Raw genomic sequence first — 22,187 nt, 5'->3', positions numbered from 1 at the left:
ATGAATCCCAAATTTAGCTTCAAATGCTTATCTTAGCAGCTAGCACTCTCAGTATCTATTCAAATGCTTATCTTAGCAGCTAGCACTCTCAGTATCTATTATGGATGGTAGTAACTAATTAGCATATTTTCCCGTGATAGCTAAGTTTAGTTAAAAAATCAAATCTAAAGACCATATGGAGTTGGGCCTAACACAACCCCACAAAACCGGCTTGTGAGGTGAGGATTGCCCCCACTTATAAACAAATTGTCAGGCCAACTCCTAACCAATGTGGGACTCTTAACACACCCCCCTACGCTCAGGATTACACATCTGAAGCGTGAACATAAATGACGGGTGGCCCGATAACGGAAACCTGACAACAGGTGGCCCATAATCGTGAAGAGGCTCTGATACCATATTAGAAATCGTGGTTGGGCCTAACACAACCCCACAAAACCGGCTTGTGAGGTGAGGATTGCCCCCACTTATAAACAAATTGTCAGGCCAACTCCTAACCGATGTGGGACTCTTATGGAGTTGCTAGCTAAGTATACCGCGTATCGTAGGGACCCGTCTATAGTTGAAGAGTATTGAAGAATCTAGCTGAAATTACGCATGTAACTATGCAATGCAACTTCTCATTATATGCTGTGATTTGAAATCATGGTCAGTTTCAAAAAATTAAGTGACATCGCTATTTTATTGAACCACTAGAGAAAAAGGACGAAGTTTTCATGTAAAAAAACCACACACGGTATGGAGAAAATTGGAAGAGAGTATACAAAAGCGAAATTCATAAATAAGTATTGTACCAAACAAATAAAATAAAGGAAAAAATTTTAGTTGCATTTCTTTACGTGCTAAACTACCTTTTCTCCTCCTTCAAAAAAAAAAAAAAAACTACCTTTTCTCCATAAATAGAGTACATTGATACATATATTGATCAATTTCCATAAGAACAATATTATAAGCCAAATTTGCTCAAAAAAAAATAATATTATAAGCCAAATAATCCCATTAATATATGAAAATAGGGGACCAAGACTATAATTAAATCAACAAATTAAAGTACTATATGCCTTGTGATGTGAACCGTTACGTGTGGGCCTAGCTAGGAGAATTTGGTGATTGCAGTGTGTTTGTGTTGTTGCTTAGGATGATTACACAAGCAAACGTGTGTCGTGGAGACTCAAGTCAACAAAAGTAAATTCCTTTCTCATGTATTGTTCACATTCTGCTCAATCAAAGTCCAAATAATTTTATTAATTTCGTGTCATTACTCCACTCCAATCTTGAACTAGAGTCCATTTTAATTTCCTGGCGCTTTACCATGATGATGCAAGAGTTTCAATGATATGATTGTTTCCAAGTAAAAATGTTACTGTAAATAGTACTAATGATAACTTAACACACAGTTCAACCATAAAGTTGGGGCAGTTTTGTAAAATCCCCTCACCCCCATCTTCTTCTCATCTTGTTTATGTTTAGTTACTAATTTCTTCATACTGTGTGTTTTTCCTACTAATTTCTCTGGTTTTTTTTTTTCCTTTGTCTAAATTTAATTTAATAGTATTTTACAAAAGAGTTGGACATTTATGAGTATGAGGCGTTTCACACTGTGCTGCTTAGTCTCTTTTTGGCTTCTCTTTGGTTCCTGCTACTTTCAGAGGTATGTAGTAAATGCAATGCAACCATACAATCTTCTTCTCATTCTTTTTTCTATTTTCAGCTTTACTTGGTTCTTCTTTTAACCTACATTCTGTGAAATATTACTATTTATAGTAAACTGAAAGGTGGTTGGATCCAAAACCCAACATGTTTTTTTTTTTTTTTTTTTTTTTTTTTTGCTTTTGCATTTACATTGTCATTGGTTGCCACTGGATGTTATGTCTTGTGTTGTGCATTTGGTATTGCTGGGAGATTTTCTAAACATATTTTTCAAAGGTTGTTTTGTTAGTTACTATAAATATAGTTTATGGTAGTTAAATGTTTAACTGGTTAGAACCCAGCTCAATTTAACTTTTGATAATTTTATTTATATTTGAGTGTGTCATTTCAGTGTGTCATCAAGAAATTTATCTGAGAGTGACCTACAACAAGCTGCTTTGCCACCAAGAGGGTGGAATTCCTATGACGCATTTTCCTGGATAGTATCTGAACAAGAATTCTTACAGAATGCTGAAATTGTTTCTCAGCGTCTTCATGCTCATGGATATGAGGTATAAACACTGAAATGAACTGTAGTGTATGAATGATTTTACTTTACTGCATTAGTAGTGTTTAGGTTATAGATATAGATTGATTTCTTTGTTTCTACCCTTGTAGTTTGTTGTGGTGGATTTCCTCTGGTATAGGAAGAACGTCGCAGGTGCTAATGCTGATTCTCGTGGATTTGACGTGATTGATGAATGGGGAAGGATGGTCCCTGATCCAGGAAGGTGGCCTTCTTCCCATGGTGGGAATGGATTAAGTGAAGTAGCTAAGAAAGTACATAGCTTAGGTTTAAAGTTTGGAATTCATGTTATGAGAGGGATAAGCACACAAGCTGTGGATGCAAATACCCCTATCCTAGATACAACAAAGGTATTGGTTTGCATTTTTTATTTAACTTGATATTCTATTTATTTCTGTATTATGAACTCACCACTGCTTATGCTTATGTCGGTAGATAAGCACAAATAAGCAAATTCAAAATAAGCCAGTTCAAAATATGCACTTAATCTAAAACAAAATTTCATATTGACTTTTGATGTCCTCTTCTTGTGATTTTTTACTAGGGCGGTGCTTATCAAGAATCTGGTCGTGTGTGGCATGCAAAAGACATAGCAATCCCAAAAAGGGCTTGTGGATGGATGCCGGATGGTTTCATGAGTGTAGATACAACGTTAGGGGCAGGGAGGGCTTTTCTGAGATCCCTTTATGAGCAGTATGCTGCTTGGGGTGTTGATCTTGGTACCGATACTTCTAATTTCTAAGTGTTCTGTTTACAACATTTATCATGTCATTGACAAGAATCACGATGACTTTAAATAATTTAATTTCCATTATTTCCAAACCTCTATAAGTGATTAAACTTACAAATTATTGATTGATTATACATTCATGTGTTAATTTGGACTAGCATTATCATGTAGGAGAGTATATATACACAGTTATGCCTATGCTTTGGTACTAATATTGATAGATTTTCTGCCTTTCTTGCAGTGAAACATGACTGCGTGTTCGGCGAGGACTTGGATTTAAATGAGATAACCTATGTATCCGGGGTATTCTTCAGTTTCCTCTTTCTTACCTTCTTTCACTGCTACTTGTTCTTGTGTCAACATTCAAGATCTTAATATTTTTGCTACTATTATTTGCAAACTTTTAATGTGACATGTCATGCCAGGTTCTGAGCCAACTTAATCGTCCCATTGTGTATTCTGTGTCTCCCGGAAAATATGTGACACCAGCCATGGCCAAGGATGTAAGTGGACTAGTCAACATGTATCGCATAACAGGAGATGACTTTGATAAATGGGATGATGTCAAGGCTCATTTTGATATATCAAGGTGATTAAGTTTTTTTTAATACATTATATCACGGTCTAAGATACTTTTATCAGTCTCTAGATTCGAAGTATATATGTTGCTATCATGATGCTGCTTATCTGTTTATGTTCTGTTATTTTACCACCAATATTTCACCATATTACATAACCTCAGTTCATTAAATTCTGAATCAGGGACTTAGCTACGGCTAATATGATAGGAGCAAAAGGTTTAAAGGGAAGGTCATGGCCTGATTTGGACATGCTACCATTTGGATGGCTAACTGACAAAGGTGATGAGGCTCGCCTGCTAGACAGTGAAGCATTCTCTCTTGATTAAAAGGCTTACTGAAATATGGATTTTTGAACTTTTTTTTTTTTAATTTATAGATTCAAAAGAAGAGCCACACAAGTATAGTAACTTGACTCTAGATGAGAAAAGGACACAGGTATTGATAAATACTAAATAACTGAGTAACTTTCTTATATATTTCATGTTTTGATGTGATTGCATGCATTATGATAGATTCTGAATGAATTCATTGTTATCTCATAGATGACTTTATGGGCTCTGGCAAAGTCTCCCCTTATGTATGGAGGCGACATGCGGAAGATCGACCCTGCCACATATGAAATTATCACGAATCCTACCGTGCTAGAGATTAATTATTTCAGCTCTAATAACATGGAGGCATGTGAGCCATCTTACTTTTTTTTTTTGGAGGAAAATAGTTTACATGTGAGGGATAAATATATAAAAATCATATCATTTTTACTGCAATGACAGTTTCCTTATGTCACAAGCTCGAAGAACTCGAAAAACGAATATCAGCATCATATACAGAAAATGAGAAGATCTAAGAAAGGAAAGAAACCCATACATTCATTAGGCCTTACTAGCTGCAGCGAATCAAAGGCAATTGGTTGGACTATTGAAAATATTAACCAAGATCTTGAAAGAATCTGTTGGAAAGGGAATGCAGAAAACAAGCATCAGAACCCTTTCTGTGTACACAAGAGAGAACTTCAATTCAGATTGTAATCACACTTCATCTTTCTATGTTCTATTTATATAACTTAGTTGATTATTTTTGTTGTTAACAACATAAATTGTTTAATTGATGTTGTTAGAGACAAAGAGAGTATGTATCAAGAGGACTATCGCGGGAAACATCAATTAGTTGCAACCAACCAAATGAGACTTTGCTTCGATGGTTCTCCAAAACGAAAAGTTACTTCCAAAGAGTTCAAGAGAGGCGCATTTTCTCCCTGCAGTTTGGATTCAAAGCAGGTATGTTGCAGTTCATATTTGATGTAAGTACCCCTAGCTAGGCATATATTATTGCTATTTGTGGAATCAATTGGAAGACGATGAATACTTTCTTTAACAGATTTGGGAGCTAAACTCCAATGGGACCCTGGTAAATAGTTACTCTGGTCTTTGTGTAACAGTGAAGTATATCCAAGGTGAATTTTACTAGTACATAATTTTTTTTTGAACAAATTACTTTTACATATAGATGTCCCCTTTTTGTTTATATTTAAGACAAGAGGAAATATAATTTGTCTTCCCTGTGTTTATTATTCATAATGTAAATTGGACACTCGTGCAGCTAATGTTGATTCGGGTGGCATTCGCTCCTGGATTGCAACGGGAAGAAAAGGAGAAGTATATATGGCTTTCTTCAATCTAAATGAACAGAAGACACGAATATATGCAAAGATGTCATATTTGGCTAAGGTTTTCCCTGGCAGACGCATCAATTCCTGTCAAGGTAAAGAAATGTGGAGTGGAAAGAACGTTGTAACAATGCAAGGGACAATATCAATGGACGTGGAAGTTCATGGATGCGCGCTATTTGTTCTGTATTGCGACTAATTTGGCATCAAATTACTTATTTATTATGTACTAACAAAGGAAAGCAAAAGAGAAATAGAACTTCATTGCTAAGCCTTCATTTTTATTTTTATTTTTATTTTTATTTTGCGATGTTAATGTGGTGTGATGCATATACAAGTGTTGAATCCCACCATGTTATAGACAAATGTAGGTAACTATCGTTGTATACTTGTGTTAAATAGCCTCTACTAAACCAAAAGCGTCAGCCTGTTTAGGAGATAAAATTCCAGTGTTGAACACTATTTTGGCTTGAACAATTTCTCCTTTATCATTCCATAAACAGATCCTAATCCGTACTCCAAAGTAAAACCCTTACTTCTAAAATGAAAATAGTATCTATCAAGAGTTATCTCTCAAATTGAATCGAACTGCAGTAATTCCTATTTCAACTAAACTAAGCTGATGTGGATCTCATTTTTCAATTCTATTCTCTAATTAATTATACTTTCACCACTCTCGGTCATCACATTTCACTATGCATTTATGACATTAGTGATTACACCGATACATGATATTTATTTTAATGACAAATGTTTTTTTTTTTTTTTTTTTTTAAGGATTGAATGTCAAATATATTAATTGTTATGTAACATGAATCTTCAACTTCTTTACTCATTATCTCAACAAGCCATCATCACACTAATACATGATAGAAAAACCCTACATGATAAACTAGATACAATAATCTAGTTAAGGGAAATGGTAACCCCCTGTAATTGTGTAACTTTAAAGAAGAAACATTTTTTTGAAAATTATGTATTTAACATATTAAAACTTTAAAAAAGAACATTTTTTACATAAGATTTACAAATAATTTCTTCTTTTGAATATTTAACAAGTGCCCTTAAAACACTTGTTAAGTCATTTATACATTTTCTTTTTTTAGGGAATTTATACATTTTTTTAAAAAATTAAATAATTTGTAAAATAAAATAATGAAATGAGTGAGTCACACAAATGGAGCACCGAAACCGAATTAACAATAAATATGACACTTGTTAATATGCTGACTGTGTGGAGTGATCAGTGAGTCCCAAGCAAGAACATCATCATCATCATCATGATCTGATCATGTCCTTAATTAACTCGAGCACCGAATAGAAAGAAGCATGGATGTTGGAATGGAACATCATCTAAATCGCAATCTAATGAATTTAAGGGAAAAAGAATTGCAAATTGTGGTCCAGTCACCGTCGTCCAAGGTTGAGGTTCCCGATGGTTGGATGGTTGAACAACGACCCCGTCCCTCTAACCCCAACCACATTGACAGGGTAAGGGTAACCCTTCTTTTCTGCATGCATCTTTAGCTAACCCCTTTCTATTCATTAACTAGTTTTACACTGACAGCTTAACGATAAATCTTTTTTCTTCTTCTTCTTCTTCAGTATTACATAGAGCCACACACTGGACAGAAGTTCCGTTCTTTGGTATCTGTTCAGCGATATCTAAATGGAGGAGATACAATAGACTATCTTCCTACTCAGAGTCAGAGAACCATATCAGAAAACAATAACAATGTCAGTTCCAACTTTTATGTTTTGCTGCATTATCAGGTTATAGTCCTGTTTTTACTTTAATTTATATGATGATAATTAAGAGAATTGCAAATGGAAATCATTAATTGCATTTTTCTTACTCGTTTGTAAATGGAAATCTGTTCTGAAATAAGGTTGAATGTAAGAGAATTGAAGTGATTAAGCTATTTTTTAATACTATTTTTATTGTTTGTTTGTGTGTTTGTTTCAATGGTGGAACACTAGTGGCAATAGCAGAGTACCCTGTGTCAGTGCTTGTTTGGATTTTGTTTTTTATGGTGGTCACTGATCTTTGGAAGTATCGGTGAATCCTGTTTTGGCTGATGAGTTTTTTTTTCTTTCTGGTTTGGCTGTCGTTCAAGCTTCCTGATGGTTGGTTGGTTGAGCATCGGCCCCGTTTGTCTAACTGTGACCGCGTCGATCGGGTAACCTTCTTTTCTCCTCCAGTTAATTTAATTATGGGGTTGTGTTAACTAGTGCCCCTGGGGCACCAGTTAAGAAAGTAAAAAATAGAAATGTTTACTTGAAAACAACAAACTTTTGACTTTTAAAAAGTTGAACATACCACTTTTTAACAATTTCCAATGCAAAATTTCTAATTTAGTCTCCTTAACTAGTTCCCCGGGGGCACTAGTTAACATTTCCCTTTAATTATTTATGCATGCATCTTTGCACTGCTTAGTACCATACAATCATATCATACACCCATGCACGCGCGCGCACACACACACATATATAGTTTGTGTTTGTTGGGTACAGTGCGACAATTGTGTAGAGGTTGCTGACTTAGGGTTATTATGTATAAAAAGCGATATGCACCGTCATTGTAAACTAGTTTTACAGTGACCATTCATAAAATCAAGCATTTGGCAGTTATTTCAAAACACGGTTCTAAAATAGGATTATGTGACAACACGATGAATTGTTATTGGATGTTGGTAAAAAAACAGTGCAGCTCCAATAAACTCAAATTTTTATAAATAAATAATCGAAAGTGTGAACAAATATGTGAAAGTATGAAACTATGAAGTAAATCAAAGTTTGTATAAGAAATTTCTGATAAGGGTTACAAATGGCATCCAATAAGTGTTTTAATTCTGAACACTAGTAATGGTGGTCTCTCACACATGATGAATATAGGCATTTCTTTGACAAACTGACAAAACAACATAAATAAGATAATTCAGTATGAACAAAATTCATTCTAAATTGAACCTAAATAGCTAAACAGCGTTGCTGATAATATAATTTTCTTGGTTAGGCAAATTTACACTTGATTGAACCATGTAACAATTAACACACACAAGCTAGGAAAGAAAGTTATAATCCCTTTCTATGCTTCATTTCTACAGGTAGCACATTTAGGCTTGAGTTCTCTGTTACTATTTTTTGGTATATCACAGTATTGTTCTCATGTCATTTGTTGAAACTCCACTAGTCATTTCTAAAACCATTTGAAAAAATTTCCCCTCCTTCATGGATTTGATTTTTATTTGATTTTCAGTATTACATAGAGCCACGCACTGGACAGAAGTTCCGTTCTTTGACATCTGTTCAGAGATATCTTACGGCAGAAGCAAGAGACTATCTTCCTACTGAAAGAATGATATCAGAAAATGCTGTGAGTAACAATTTCATGTTACATCAGTTTGTAGTATGTCTCTTTTGTCAGTAACAAGAGAAACATAGTGGAATCAATCTTTATTTTGAAAAGATAACGAAATATGTCTAGATACTCAACATGGCATTTTGTAAAGAAGAATTGGATACATTTGGTTTATAAGATTGTATGAAGCATAAAAGTTTTTCTTAATTATTCAGCTGTTTCCTTGCAATAAGCCAAGTATATATTGTTTTACTGCATTATCAGGTTATGGTGTTGTTTTTGCTTTAGTGTATATGATGGAAATTAAACTCCTTGATATGAAATAATCACTTGTAAAAGTAGATAATAAATGTCATTGATTCTGTTACTTCGACTCAGTTCTACTAGAAATGGAAAATGGGATTCCCATTTATGCTATAAGCTAGCTTTCTTATGAGCTAGGCTTTAGAAGCGAGTCATCCATATTCTGCGGTATTAGAGCCTGGTTTTTTTCACTCCATTCTAGAGTGGATGAACCACTATTACAATTTACAAGTTAAATTATCCTCTAATTAGTTTTTGAAAAAATCCTTGGTTCTTTATGTCAAAAAAAAGCCTTGTTTTCTAATTCAATTTTTTTACATACAAGATATCATTTTTTTTGTTCTCTTTTGTACAGTTTCTTTATTTTAGTTCTGTGTAGTTTCCTTTCACAATTTTAAGTGAACATTTATGTTTAAGTTTTTTTACACTCTCCTGTTCGCATATGAATCAAAGTTCTTTCGATGACTTGATCTGTGCAATATTTAATGTAGACGTGCATCAAGTCTAGGACTGCACAAAAGCTTCGTCCTGCAAAAGATTTTGAGGGACGTTTAAGTTTTTCTGCAGAAAATGCATGCAGAGCTACGCCCAAGGTGCCTGAACCAAACAAACAAATTACTTTCAATTTGACAATTAACAATGGAGTTTAAATAATATGTACTTATAGTGTAAGTTTTTTACATGGTCATCCAATCGGATTTCAATAATGATGTTACTGTTTTATTAATTCATAAATCATCTCAACAAATATCTATGCGGCAAGATCTTATTGGATGATTGTGTAAAAATGTTTTATACTTTAAGTGCTTAGTATTTAAACTCTTATTTGTATGGATTGCCACTATCTAATTTGTGCTACCTTTTCAGTTAGTTTTCAAATGTGGCTCTGGAAAGCAAAGTGCTCCTAGTATGAAAAGTTACGAAAAAAATGATTCTCAGAAGCAAATCAAAATGGGGGAAGACGATAGAGGTTCCATCCATAACTTAGCAAGACCACCAACAAAGGTAAGCTGGGTTTTGTCTAGTCCTAGAGGCTTCTGGAACGCTTTCCTCGATGATTCTGTTGTACCGGCATCTGAAAAGAGGAAATGGTCCGAAGCATTTTCAATATCCATCAATGAAGGAGCTACTAGTGGAGAAAATAATTGAGGTAAGCTTGAACCTAGTTAAATATGTTTGAATGTAATTTGATGCTTTTAGAAGCACTGATATCACTTGTTATTTGATTTCATCCAACTTTGCAGGATTCAACATGGAGAAGACATGACATATTGGTGACTATGTCGTGTTACGATGTAGCTTATGTTGTAGCATATATGTAGAGATCGTTCTATTTCACTGGTTACAGTAGTGTATGTTGTGTCATACTGGTTCTAGGAACTATAATTTTTGGGTTGAAGTTTCAACTCATTGTCAAATTTCAGTGTTAAGACTAGACCATTAGTGATTTAGCTATGTTGAAAAAACTTTTGTACAGAGATAAATAACTATCTTGTAGTGTCTTTTATTGCGTGGTTGGTGTTAATATGACTATGTTTCACGCTGTCATCAGTGTCATGCTTAATATCTAAAACTAGGACCGTTAATGGTTCGTTTCAGGAGGAAAATCAAATTGAACTGTTACAACTCACAACAGTTTGATAAAACTGAACTGAACCGTTAATTATTCGCTCTGAACCGAATTGATAGAGGTTTGGTGTAGGTTATGTGGCTTCAAACCGAATAGGAACTATAGTTTCAAAACCCAAATTGTAATTGAAAAAAAAAACTAAACATGAACTAAATCGAATATTAGGACTGTTGAAAGAAAAGAAAAATTTGAACCAAATCTAATATTAGGATGTTTGAAAGAACCAAAAACAAAACCGAACTACATTGAAAAGAACCAATTGAGAGATTGAATTTTATGGTTGAGATGTGACAATTGAGAAAGAATAAGAATGAGAGGATTTCAATTGAGAGAATCTCTATTCTCATGTGTCAGGTGCATATGAGAAATCTATCCATACAATGTCAAATGTATCCGATAGACTCAGAGGATTTTGTCCTTTTTTTTTTTGATGGATCGAGTTATTCTTTTTGTGATAGCTGTAAAATTGGTATTGATGGTTTGACTAGGATTTGTGAGAACATAAGGAGATTTTGTCATGGTTGTTGCAAAATCATATCATTGGAGTAACTATTTGCCTAAATAATCAAAACCGGACTGAACATTAAATCAGTGTAGGTATGAGTAAGGATGTCAATGGGTATCCGCGGGTACGGGTAGTATGATATCCGTCCCGCCCCGTTGGATAAATATGGTACCCGTACTGTCCCCATATCCGTGCGGGTATCTCTATACGGGTAATCCACGGGTATTTAGATACCCACAGATATCCTCGGGTAGCCATGAATTTTTGATTTTTTTTTTGTACAAAGAAAAATTCAACTTTTAATTACCTACAAAATTCAACTTCTAAAGATCTATACATAACATATTCCATTCAAATTTCATAATCCATACCATAATCCAATCAAAAATCAAGATTCTTACATAATCCCAAGCAAATTCATCATACCATAATAGATATGATTCTTACACAATCCATGCAAATTTTTGAAGTAAAATAAAATATAAAAACATCCAAAATCCAAATAAACATCCAAAAAATGTAGAAATCTCCAAATAAGATACCCTCTAAAATTAGAATGCCCTAAATTCTAAAATCATAAACAAATAATCATTCTAAGGAAAAGAAGAAGAAAAAAAAAGAGATGAAGGAGAAGATGATAACCTAGCCGCAAAAGTAGAGGAGAGGAAGAGAATTTTTTGACGCTCTTGAGATAAATAATAGAGAAAACTAAGTCGTACAGTAAACTAGGGTTTTTGTTTAGACAGCACACTCTTATATATATATATATATATATATATATATATATATATATATAGACACACACATGAATATTTTAGTAATTTACGTAATTTATTAACGGATACCCGCGGGCACGGGTATCATCAAATCCGTGTCCGTGTCCATATACTAACGGGTAGTTAAATACCCGTTTATTATACCCGCGGATACCCGTTTAGCTACCCGCCCCGTCCCCATGACGGATTTTATCCGCGGATACCCGCGGGTACGGATTTTTTTGCCACCCCTAGGTATGAGTTTAAGGCTTAGAGGTTCAACCAGATTTAATCAAAAAAACATATTTTTTAATTATTTTTAGTATAATTTCCTAATAAAAAAATATATTTTTATTATAATATAATAGCTAAATACTAGTAAGTATTTTTTTTTTTTTTTGAAAGAAAAATACTAGTAAGTTGTATTTCATACATCATTTTTTAAAGATATGTTAAGACATTTTAGGAACTAATACAGTAAATTAGTATAATCATTAAATATGATTAGATGCACATTTAAAAAAAAAGATTAGATGCACATTTTTTTTTTTACGTGAATAAAAAAATTAAATTATTTGGATATTGGTAATACATTTGTACACTATTTTTTGTAACTTTTGAAAATTTCTATGATTTAATCATGCGTCACCAATTTTTTTTAAATAAATATCTTAATGAGTATAACAATAACAATTATAATATTAATTTATTAATCATTGTCATTATTAAATTATAATACTCTCTTTGATTTAGAAACGTGTGTCATGAGACGGGACAAAATAGATACGATGAGATTGAACAAAACCAGGATTTTTGTCCCCGACTAAACTAAACCACGAGACAACTTTTTGTCGAAAGTACCATAAAAAAACCAAAATACTCTTTTTATTTTCTAACATAAAAAATACTCTATCCAGTCGCATTTATAAGTAAAAAATAAGTTTTTAAGTTCATTTGAATAGCTAATGTATCCGGTCTATATAAAAGTTAGATACATTAATTATTAAATGAATCTAAAAAGTTGTTTTTTACTTATAAATGTGTCCCGAAAGAGTATTATCTATCTCTGGTGCAATTCTCTTATGCCATGCACTGTTCTTTCCTGTATTTTAATATACTTAACGTTGTGCCAGTCAAACACACCTTAAATTTATGAAAAAGTAAATAAAATTATAATTTCATTCGAAGCATAGATTTAATACTCACTTTGTCTCAAAATAATTGTCTTAGAATTTTTTTCTCTATCTCAAAATAATTATCACTTTATAATAAAAATACAACATTTATTATTTTTTTTCCACTATTATACCCTTATTTATCGAACTTCATCCAACTTAACTACTCCACTAACTACAATTAATAAATATATTTTAATAAATGATACTCCCTTTGTTCCTTTTTAAGTGTCTCTTGTAGAAAACTTTTGTTTTTATTTAATTGCCACTTTCAAAGTTCAATGCAATATTAAATGTTGTTTTACCAATATTACCCTTAGTTATTTATTACAAAGAGAGAAGTATATGAAACAAGATATTAAATGAATGAGACTATTATTAGAAAATGATAAATTACTGTATCAAAAGTAGTAACATTTATTAATTGTATTGAATTATGTAAAATATCAAAAAGTGACAATTAAAAAGCAACAGAGATAGTACTAATTTTATCATTGAAATCAACCTGATTAATCATTTCTTTACAAATCGTGCACAAACCTTGAACAACCATTATGCGAGACGGAGGGAGTATATTACTACTCATATTTAATTGAGTAAATTGATACATTTGGGACATTTTTCTTGTTTCATCATCTTTGATTATTTTTTATGTTAATTGATTAAATAAAATACTGTCAAATACGTTGATTGGGTAGTAAGTAAAAATAAAAAATATGTTGATAAAGTAAAAGGTAATAATAGAAAGAAAGAAAGAAAAAAATCTGAGGGCAATCAACATAATAATGGGCCATTTATTTTTTATTACTACCAAAAAAAAGTCCATTATTTTCCTCGTCCCTAACCTCTGGACAATGGCACCGTAGCACATAACAGATAGAAATCAGCGCAACATGAAAAGGGTAAAGCTGTAAAATATCATGAGACTTCCATAAAATTGATTGTAGCCAGACGCAAAAGCTACACATGGTAGCTTCAACTGGAATCGATTTTGAAAGGAAGAATCACGTTTCTTTCTAACTGGCTGCCAAACATCCTTAAAATGCTATGAAATCCCGTTTGCAGTGAACAACGCACGTTTCAGCTAGGTGTGTGACTGTGAGTGTGACTCTGAGAGAGAGAGAGAGAGAGAGAGTGAGTGAGTCCCAAGTAACAGCATGTCGCCGAAAACAGAAATGAATATTGAAAAGAAGCATCTCATTCACAATCCGACGAATTCAGGTGAAAAAGAATTGCAGATTGTGATCCGGTCACCGTTAAAGGTTCCTGATGGTTGGCTGGTTGAACAACGAAGCCGCCCTAACCGTAACCCTAATCACGCTGACATTGTTGACAGGGTAATCTTCTTTTTTCTTTCACTTAATTTAATTATTCATTCATTCATGCATGCATCTTTCTTTTCAATGCTTATAGTAATGTATCATACGATCATATCATACATGCACCCTATGCACACATATATAATTTGTGTTTGTTGGGTACGTACGTACGTACAGTGTGTTACTATTTGTTGTTGCTTTTGATTGTGTTTTGAGACCCTTTCTGTTAATTATGTTGGTGTAACATAGAAGATGCATTGTCGCTGTAAAATAGTTTTACACCGACATTAAATATGACCATCTTGTATTCCGTCAAATCACAAAAATATTTTGAAGTTAGTTGTATGTTATGGTAGATTGATGGCTCCTTATTGGACGACAGTAAAACTATTTCACACTATCAAGTGTATGCCCATTAAACTCGTTTTTAAAATTGACTATGACCAATTGTCATTGGATGTCGGTGTAAAATCGTTTTACACCAGTAATGCACCTCCATTAAACTGAAATTATTATACATAAATGCACAAGAGTTTAATGGTTGTACAATGTCAATGGGAGGCCACGATTTTTCCCAGTCACGCAATTTGATTTGCAAGACTGTTTTACACTGAAAGTGCAGACCCTTTAGTTCCATTACATCAATGTTTGAAAATGTGAACCCATATGTGAGAGTATGAAAATATAAAATCAAAGTTTGGATGATATATTTCTGATATGCGTTTAAAATGGCATTCTGTTGTAAGTGTTTGTTTTCATCCTCAAACAGAGAAATGTCGGTGTTTTGACACATGATGAATAACATAATTCAATATGTCAAAACAACATAAGATAATTCAATATGAACTAGTTGAAGTTAGTCTTGATTCAACCATGTAATAATTAACACACAAAAGCTAAGAAATCAAGTTTTGATCCCTTGATATATGCTTCATTTCTACATTTAGCACATTATTTAGGTTTGGATTCTCTGTTATTATTTAACGTTTCATCATCTTATTGCTTTCAACTCATTTGTTTCTATAACCATTTGGATATTCTTCCCCTCCCCCTTGCATTTGATTGTTTATGAATTTGTTTTTTCATCTTTCAGTGTTACATAGAGCCACACACTGGACAGAAATTCCGTTCTTTGGTATCTGTTCATAGATATCTAAATGCAGAAACAAGAGACTATCTTCCTACTGAGAGAATGATATCAGAAAACAAGAACACTGTGAGTTCAATTTCATGTTTACGTCAGTTTCTAGTATGTCTCTTTAGTCAGTAGCAGGAGGAACATAGTGGTATATAAAAAGAAGGATAAATTTGGATTATAAGATTCTAGGAAGCTAAAAGTTTTTCTTAATTATTCAGCTGTTTCTTGACAATAAGCCAAATATAAATTGTTTTTCTGCTTGATTAGTTTATGGTGCAGTGTTTTCTTTAGTGTATATGATGGAAATTACATTCATTCTTGATATGAAATAATGAAATAGTCAATGCAAAAGTAAATAGCAAAAGTCAATAAGAAACTACCGTCTGTGATTCTGTTACTTCGACTCATAGGTATATACTATAGTTTCTAAAAATGAAAAATAGGACTCCCATTTATGCTATAATTATTGGCTAGGCATTAGAAGTTCTCTACTTTCTCTGGATGAACCACTCTTTCCTCTCTTCAATACTGGAGGCTCTCACATCTTAATATCTGAATTTTAAGGTCTCTGCATTTTTTTGATTTGGATTTGGGATACGGGTGAAATATAGAGCGTTTGCTATATATCTAGACAGATATCATCCCGAGCTGATGACGAACAGTTTTTAGCCAATTAAATTTTTTTTTTTTTGCTGGAAATCAAGGGAGGACAGGTGTATATATTAGGAAAGGTATCTAGGAAATAGACAGTCGTGAAATCCTCGCGAAGATATGCTTCGCTATAACAATCAATTCCCTGAAATATAAGCTCTTTGTAAGACTGCAGACAAATGGGCAAGCTTTTAATTAAAAAAATTATATTGTATTTTTAATTTACTTGTCTTTGATTTAATTAGCTAAAATTTACACGTGCAATAGTAGCAAACTATCCTCTGACCAGTTTTTGAAAAATGCCTTAGTTTTTTTTGGCAATAAAAATGCCTTTGTTTCTAATTTACTAGTCTTTCAATGACTTGATCTGTGCTATATTTTCTGCAGACTTTCATCAAGTCTAGCAATAGGCAAAAATTTCGTTGTCCTACAAGCGATTTTGAGGGCCGAGGTTTAACAGGAAAAAATGCAAGTAGAGCTACACCGAAGGTGCCTAAACCAAGCAATGGAGAAAATACATGTAGAGCTACACCCAAGGTGCCTAAACCAACCAAACAAATTACTTTCAATTTGACAATTAACACTATGTACTTGACAGTGTAAATTTATTTTACTCGGTCAACCAATCAATCAGATTTCACAATAATGTCACTATTGTACTAATTCATAAAATATCTCAACAAATATCTATGCGGATAGGTCTGATTGGATGAATGTGTAAAAAGGTTTTACACTTTAAGTGCATTGTCTTTAAACTCTTATTTGCATGGATCACCACTATCTAACTTGCGCTTCCATTTCAGTTAGTTTTTAAACGTGGCTCTGGAAAGCGAAGTGCTTCTAGTATGAAAAGTTATGAAATTCCTATCGAAAAAAGCTTTTCAGATGCCGACGATCAAACAACTCCAGAACCTTCTATTCAATCTACGGTGAGTTTCAAAACTGCAATAGACTTTACAATAACTGACCTTACATTATAACTAATTAAATTTCTTTTGAAGGATTCCAAAATAACCGATTCTCAGAAGAAAATCAAAACGGGGGAAGACGACAGAGGTTCTATCCATAACTTAACAAAACCACCAACAAAAGTAAGCTGGGTTTTGTCTGGTCCTGGTGGCTTCTGGAGCCCTTTCCTAGATGATTCTATTGTACCAACATCTGAAAAGACGAAATGGAACGAAACATTTTTCAATATCCTTCAATGAAGGAGTTATTAATGGATACTAGACTTAGTAGTTGAGGTAACCTTGAACCAAGTTATATATATCTGTTTTCATGTAATTTGGTGCTGTTAGAAGCACTGATATCAATTGTTACTTGATTTCACCCAACCTTTGCAGGATTCACAATGGAGAAGACATGATATATTGGTGACCAAGTGATGTTACCATGTTGCTTTGATTGTAGCATACATGTGAGATCATTCTATTTCAATGGGATTTTGTGTCACATTGGTTCTAGGAATAATATTTTATTTTTGGGTTGCACCTTCAAGTACCTTGTAAGGGGGGCAAACTGGTAAAGGTTTGAAGTTTCAACATTATCGTTGAATTTCAGTCTTAAGACTGGGACCAGTGCTTGTTTAGCTTGATTGAAAAAACTTTTGTACAGAGAGATGAATAATTATCCAATGTCTTATATTGTGGTTTTGTCTCTCATGCTGTCACGTTTAGCATAAAAAAACACAGTGTGTGCTATAAAACAGTGTTTGGGAAAGATATTCTATAATAAATAATTAAAGAAAAATGCGGTTAAATTATTTTTATATAAGTTGATTTTATAAACTATTTTAGAGTGCTTATTGAAATAAATAGATAAATAAAGTTTATTTTCATTATACGCTAGTATTTGGAAGATTTGAGAAGCGTGAAATGAGATTATTTTTTCTTCTAGTGGATGAGATTAAAACAGTCTCTTGGAGAATAATTTTAGCTAAGAAAAAAGTGGGGTGCTTGTTTGTATTATGAATAATGCGTGTTCAAATCATTGTTTTGCCCCAACAATTAGTGCAGAGTGGTTGTTTTTGTGGCTTAAGTACCCCTTATATTTAAACCCGACATGTGGATTGAGTATCTATTGCACTTTTCACGCCTTCTTCTAATAAAATAATTTTGTTGTTAAAAAAAAAAACATATAAGTCTCAATAGATAAGTCTAAAGTTGATTATAAACCATTTGTGTTTGTCGTGACATGTTAGGAGCACAATGTATCCTAATAAGTTCAAAGTGTTAAATTTCTGATAGAAAAACTGAATAATTCTTCTTTGTCGTAATTCTCACTTGGTTACAAACACAAATCGAAATCATTTGAACATGCATACATAGATAAGAAAAATATAATGAAATGATGCAACTAATTTATTTCTCTTTTAATTTTTTTTTTCCATTTATGAATGTGTGTTAAAATATTTTTAATTTATGTTTGTGAATAAATAAGACTTGCTAGAATATCAAATGTACCTGAAGCTGAAACGAAGTCCTTTCTTGAGTGGTATAAAATTGGTCATCAAATTTACTGGTCATAGCAATTGATTTGCTCCATTTTCATGTGTGGTACGTGGAAGTGGAACTGATGGTTTGAGTAGGATTTTTATTTAGATTTTAACTAAATTCTTATACGATCACCGGAGAAAATTGGTGTTGATATTTTTTCTTCTTTTCATTGAAGTATACATGCATGAAAACGTATTATATGTCTATGCAAATTTATTAATACTTAGAAAAAATTATACATATGGCTGAATATTTCACATGAAAAAATATTATCATATAGATTACTACATATTACTATTCTTTGCATTTGTTTTATATTTTTTTAGTTTTATGTACTTTATGTAGCAAGTAGCATATTACTTTTTTTTTTAAAGAAGGACCATATTTTAATTTAAACCCACCTAAAATTCCTAAGAAGTAAATTAGCAACATACACCCACCTAAAACTAGTGAAGAGTAAGTTAACAATCTACATCCACTTGATTATTTACACTCACTTTTATAAATTTTATCAAATTGTTTACACCACCTTACTAATTTACACCCACTTAAACCATTAGTTTACACTCACGTGTGTGTATGTGTGTGTGTGTGTGTATATATATATATATATATATATATATATATATATATATATATACACACATCTATATGTGTGTGTATACACACACACTTTTTTTTTTAAGATATATATTGTTTTTATTTGACGGAAGATATATATTGTTGTTGTTGACTTTCAGATAAGGTTTAATTGGCTTCTATCCCCTTTTCTCACCGAAAAATACAAGGTTTAGTTAGTCTAAAAAATAATATATACTTTGGAAGATATTAAAAAATAAATAAATAAAAATGACTCAATGATTAAATATGATAGGATGCTTACACACAAACAAACTAAAATCTTTTGGATATTGGTAATCAGTACAATGATTGTTGGTAACTTTTGACAGTTCCTATTGTTTAATCACGTGTCACAAAAAATTCTAGTACTAAAAAGTACCAATTAATTAATTAACATTTCAAACAAAATCAAAATCTAAACAACACTTAGCACGGTTTACTTATTTATGTATTTCAATTAAAGAATACTAATAAAGTTTGGACCTCTCGGATCAGTGGATTTTTAGTTCATGAACCGAGTTTTAAAATAAATATAAAAATGGAGGGGTTACTTGTTTATCAAAATGTTTTAAATGATCAAAACTGTACTTAGATGAGACGGTTCATATCGCTTCAAACTTAATAAAGATCGTCGATTCAAATTCAATTTTAAAATGCATTCACCTTAAAACTTTTGAGGGAGAAATTTACTGCCTGCCCATTGTTATACTATTTGGCTCTTGAAACTAGTCTTGCACGCAAAAGGACACCCTATTGAAAAAAAAGGTTTAACACAGAAATATTCATAATAATTTGCAATTAACATAATAAGCAGTAATGATGGACAACCTTTACTCCAGAAAGAAATCTCTGATCGGTGTTATAATGTGAGTTTACCACTCCCCTTATCCTCAAAATTATAATTTGGTAAAATGAAAACATGCATCATCCAAATTATTTAGTCTAGAAATCAAAGAGGAGAAACGATATCATACTATACTATCTTTTCTTATAATCTTTCATGATTCAATTCCACTTAAATTTTTTAAGCTATACCAAATGCTAGCAATGATGGACAAAAAAATCATGGATGCAACCTTCCAGTCAAGTAGTGAGACAAACTTTCTCTTAGTGCCACTCCCTTCTCATCAACACCTTCACAAACAAGTTGATGGTAACCTGAATCATGATTATTACGATAGAAACATAGTAACTCATCCTTCTCTTCATCTTGCATGTCAATAACAATGTTGTGAAGTATGCAACAAACAAGAATAATCCTCGGCAGCCGATGTTTGTCCGGCCGCCACATTTTTCCACGAATGATTCTCCACATCTCCTTAAGCCTTGTCAATGCTCTTTGTGCCACCATCCTAGTTTCTAAATGCAGCTTATTAAACTTAGCTTTTGGTTCTGATTCTAAGATTTCTTTCTCTTCATAAGGGACAACAAGGTAAGGCAATAGAGGATAACCTGAATCACCAATTATATATTCCCTTATTTCGGATCCTTCAGATAATTTTAATTTCTTTCCGTTTAGTCTTTCTCCTTTATCGCAAAGTTTGTTGAAATTTGAGCTCTCGAATATCGACCAATCCTCCATTTTACCAGGCCATCCAGTGACTATGTCGCGGAACTTCATGTCAGGATCAACTATTGCTTGCAAAACCATGCTGTGATTGTTTTTATGATCAAGCCACACATCACTCGATTGTTCGGTTGCAGGTAACAACATTGTGATGTGAGTAACATCAACAGCGCCACAGCAATTTGGGAAGCCTTGTATTTTCTCAAATTTTGACTTGATTGAATTCACTTCCTCTTGTGTTGAAGGCCATTGCAGGTGATGAAGCCCTCTCTCTTCCATAGATTCAACGAATCGCCATGTTACTTGCGAAACGGTTGAGTGGCTTAGACCAAATGAATCACCAATTGCGACAAACGAGTCTCCGGATCCTAATCTTCTCAGTGCCACGGCCACTTGATCAATTAAAGACATTGGCTTTCCGTTTGAAAACGAGAAATGAGAGGATTTTTTTGCGATATCATCCTTGACAAGTGAGCATATGTACTCAAACGTCTTTCGTGAGATCTTTTGTGGTGCCTTCTGAAGACCTGCAAATCAACACAAGTTCTTAATGTTAATATTAACAAACTTAAGAACTAAATAGTTTATGACAGTAACATGCTTGAGTTGCAGCAATGCATTACAATGATATTGTAATCATTTAGACTATATGATTAGAGTGGCTGTGAAGAAAAAATTGTCTGAACCTAGACTTTTAAATTGTGTTATATCCAAGTCATGTTCCTAGAAGTAACATGATCCTAAACTTTTAAAATTGTGTTATATACAAGTCTCCTAATATGATCTTTAACTTATAACAAAAAACAAGACAAACTAACATCGCCAAATGATCACACAACCGAGAATCACCAAAGTTTGCGAGATATCTGAATTTGATTTAAACAATAGCATAAAAGGCATCAGCCTGTATTTTTGTTTGACTTTTATCCCAAAAAATTTCAAAATATACGAATGGCTAGTCCTAAAAGGTTATTTAACAAGTTCCATATTTTCTATAACCTAGATAATCATGTATGGTGGTTGGTCCTATTTTGAAATGTAAGTTGTTAAACCTTTTAGCGCGTTCAGTTCAAAAAGAAAAACAAATTACTTGCAAAACTGGCAAGCTTTGAAAATTGAATATTGTTTGTGACTAACTCAAGCAGCAAAAATTGAACTATATATCAAGTAATTCTACTAAAAAAAGTTTCTAGTAAACATGGTCGATGATCTATATCACAAGGAAAAACCAGACGATGAATAGATGTAGTTTATCTAAGAGCACCGGACAAAAACCGCTTAAATATAGCACAGTCAAGTAAAATCTATAAGCTGGTATAGAAACAGATGAAAAAATCACTGGCAGAAGATGAAAAAATCACTGGCAGAAGCATACAAATTGAGCCAAGAATTGAAAGCCCTGGTTCGTTATCATTAACTTAAAAAATAATGCATTTAGCACTATGCAAATTAGTGAATAAAAACTATATACCAAT

At 32.9% G+C, this 22,187-nt stretch overlaps 1 protein-coding gene and 1 pseudogene across 3 annotated transcripts; both read left to right on the top strand.

The window, feature by feature from the left end:
• The first annotated feature begins 1,039 nt into the window (after positions 1-1,039).
• On the top strand, positions 1,040-5,654 carry LOC146950917 (uncharacterized). Of its 2 annotated transcripts, none has more exons than XM_085746865.1 (14): positions 1,040-1,185; positions 1,553-1,651; positions 2,042-2,201; positions 2,308-2,565; positions 2,760-2,934; positions 3,187-3,248; positions 3,371-3,534; positions 3,708-3,805; positions 3,903-3,961; positions 4,069-4,203; positions 4,300-4,550; positions 4,644-4,803; positions 4,904-4,979; positions 5,126-5,654. In XM_085746865.1, exons 1-14 carry the CDS (start codon positions 1,139-1,141, stop codon positions 5,389-5,391), a joined length of 2,010 nt encoding a protein of 669 aa, XP_085602991.1. In that variant the 5' UTR covers positions 1,040-1,138; the 3' UTR covers positions 5,392-5,654. The 2 variants fall into 2 exon arrangements, with proteins under 2 accessions (XP_085602991.1, XP_085602992.1); XM_085746866.1 differs by lacking the exon at positions 1,040-1,185 and adding an exon at positions 1,239-1,351.
• A 770-nt stretch (positions 5,655-6,424) lies between these two features.
• On the top strand, positions 6,425-17,259 carry LOC146950916 (uncharacterized; annotated as a pseudogene). The gene is made up of 12 exons (XR_015028086.1): positions 6,425-6,683; positions 6,798-6,965; positions 7,310-7,372; positions 8,452-8,568; positions 9,348-9,449; positions 9,724-10,002; positions 10,101-10,151; positions 14,064-14,258; positions 15,334-15,456; positions 16,417-16,566; positions 16,833-16,958; positions 17,031-17,259. The product of XR_015028086.1 is annotated as an uncharacterized LOC146950916 (transcript).
• The last annotated feature ends 4,928 nt before the right edge of the window (positions 17,260-22,187 follow it).

The sequence above is a fragment of the Medicago sativa genome, chromosome 2 (assembly GCF_051527215.1).
Source record: "Medicago sativa cultivar Bolivia chromosome 2, Bolivia_mono, whole genome shotgun sequence".
NCBI lineage: Eukaryota > Viridiplantae > Streptophyta > Magnoliopsida > Fabales > Fabaceae > Medicago > Medicago sativa.
Note: the sequence above shows the minus strand (reverse complement) of the source record. Positions and strands in the feature narration are given on the sequence as shown.

Coding starts and splice junctions, on each gene's coding strand:
- LOC146950917 (XM_085746865.1), top strand. CDS start 1,139: ATGATTACACAAGCAAACGTGTGTCGTGGAGACTCAAGTCAACAAAA. Junction 3,535..3,707: donor GCTCATTTTGATATATCAAG/GTGATTAAGTTT, acceptor ATTCTGAATCAG/GGACTTAGCTACGGCTAATA. Junction 3,806..3,902: donor TGGATGGCTAACTGACAAAG/GTGATGAGGCTC, acceptor TTTAATTTATAG/ATTCAAAAGAAGAGCCACAC.